At 63.6% G+C, this 786-nt stretch overlaps 1 protein-coding gene across 1 annotated transcript; it reads left to right on the forward strand.

Moving 5' to 3' along the window:
• Positions 1-49: 49 nt before the first annotated feature.
• LOC102243568 (transmembrane protein 107) lies at positions 50-753 on the forward strand (the record flags this gene model as incomplete). Its single annotated transcript, XM_005852826.2, has 3 exons — positions 50-299; positions 444-511; positions 588-753. Coding segments are annotated over exons 1-3 (321 nt in total), but the record flags the coding sequence as incomplete, so codon positions are not given.
• Positions 754-786: the final 33 nt, after the last annotated feature.

Genomic DNA, 786 nt, shown 5'->3' on the forward strand with positions numbered 1-786 from the left:
CCTGCCTGACCCGGAGGCTCCCAGCGGCTCGAAATTCACTGCTCTCGCGAGATCTTCGAAGATCCGGTCCGAGCGCGCCGCTTTCGTTTGTTGCCACGGCAACTGGGAGGCGCGAGTGCCCGCGGGAAGGAGGCGCCCACATTCCTCCCCGCGAGCCCAGGGGATTGAGAAGTGGCCAACCCTGAGCTCCCAGCCCCGGAGGCCTCGGGGCCATGGGCCGGATCTCGGGGCTCGTGCCCTCCCGTTTCCTGACGCTCCTGGCGCACCTGGTGGTCGTCATCACCTTATTCTGGTCCCGGGTAAGACCTACGACCGCCCTCCTCCCGCCGCATCCCCACTCGGGGTGGTCCCTGCCCGGCCCCGCCTCTCCCCCAGGACCTGACCAGTCGGGTCCTCACACCCCTATTTTACTTTCCATTCTCTTTGCCCGGCTCGCTCTCCAGGACAGCAACATCCAGGCCTGCCTGCCTCTCACGTTCACCCCCGAAGAGTACAGGAAGCAGGACATGCAGTGAGCACTTTGGGTGGGAGTGGAGGGGCCTTAGGAGAAGCCCAGACGCCTGAGCCCACCCCCTTCCTCCCCGCAGGCTGGTGGCAGCGCTCGCTGTCACCCTGGGCCTCTTCGCAGTGGAGCTGGCCGGTTTCTTCTCAGGAGTTTCCATGTTCAACAATACCCAGAGCCTCATCTGTATCCTTTCCCACAGGGCCCATTTCCATCACGCACCCCCTCAGCCACCTAACGAGCACTTTGGGGTACAATAGTGTCTGCCCTTGCAGGCAAATAGA

This window comes from Myotis brandtii, unplaced genomic scaffold (genome assembly GCF_000412655.1).
Source record: "Myotis brandtii unplaced genomic scaffold, ASM41265v1 C41700670, whole genome shotgun sequence".
NCBI lineage: Eukaryota > Metazoa > Chordata > Mammalia > Chiroptera > Vespertilionidae > Myotis > Myotis brandtii.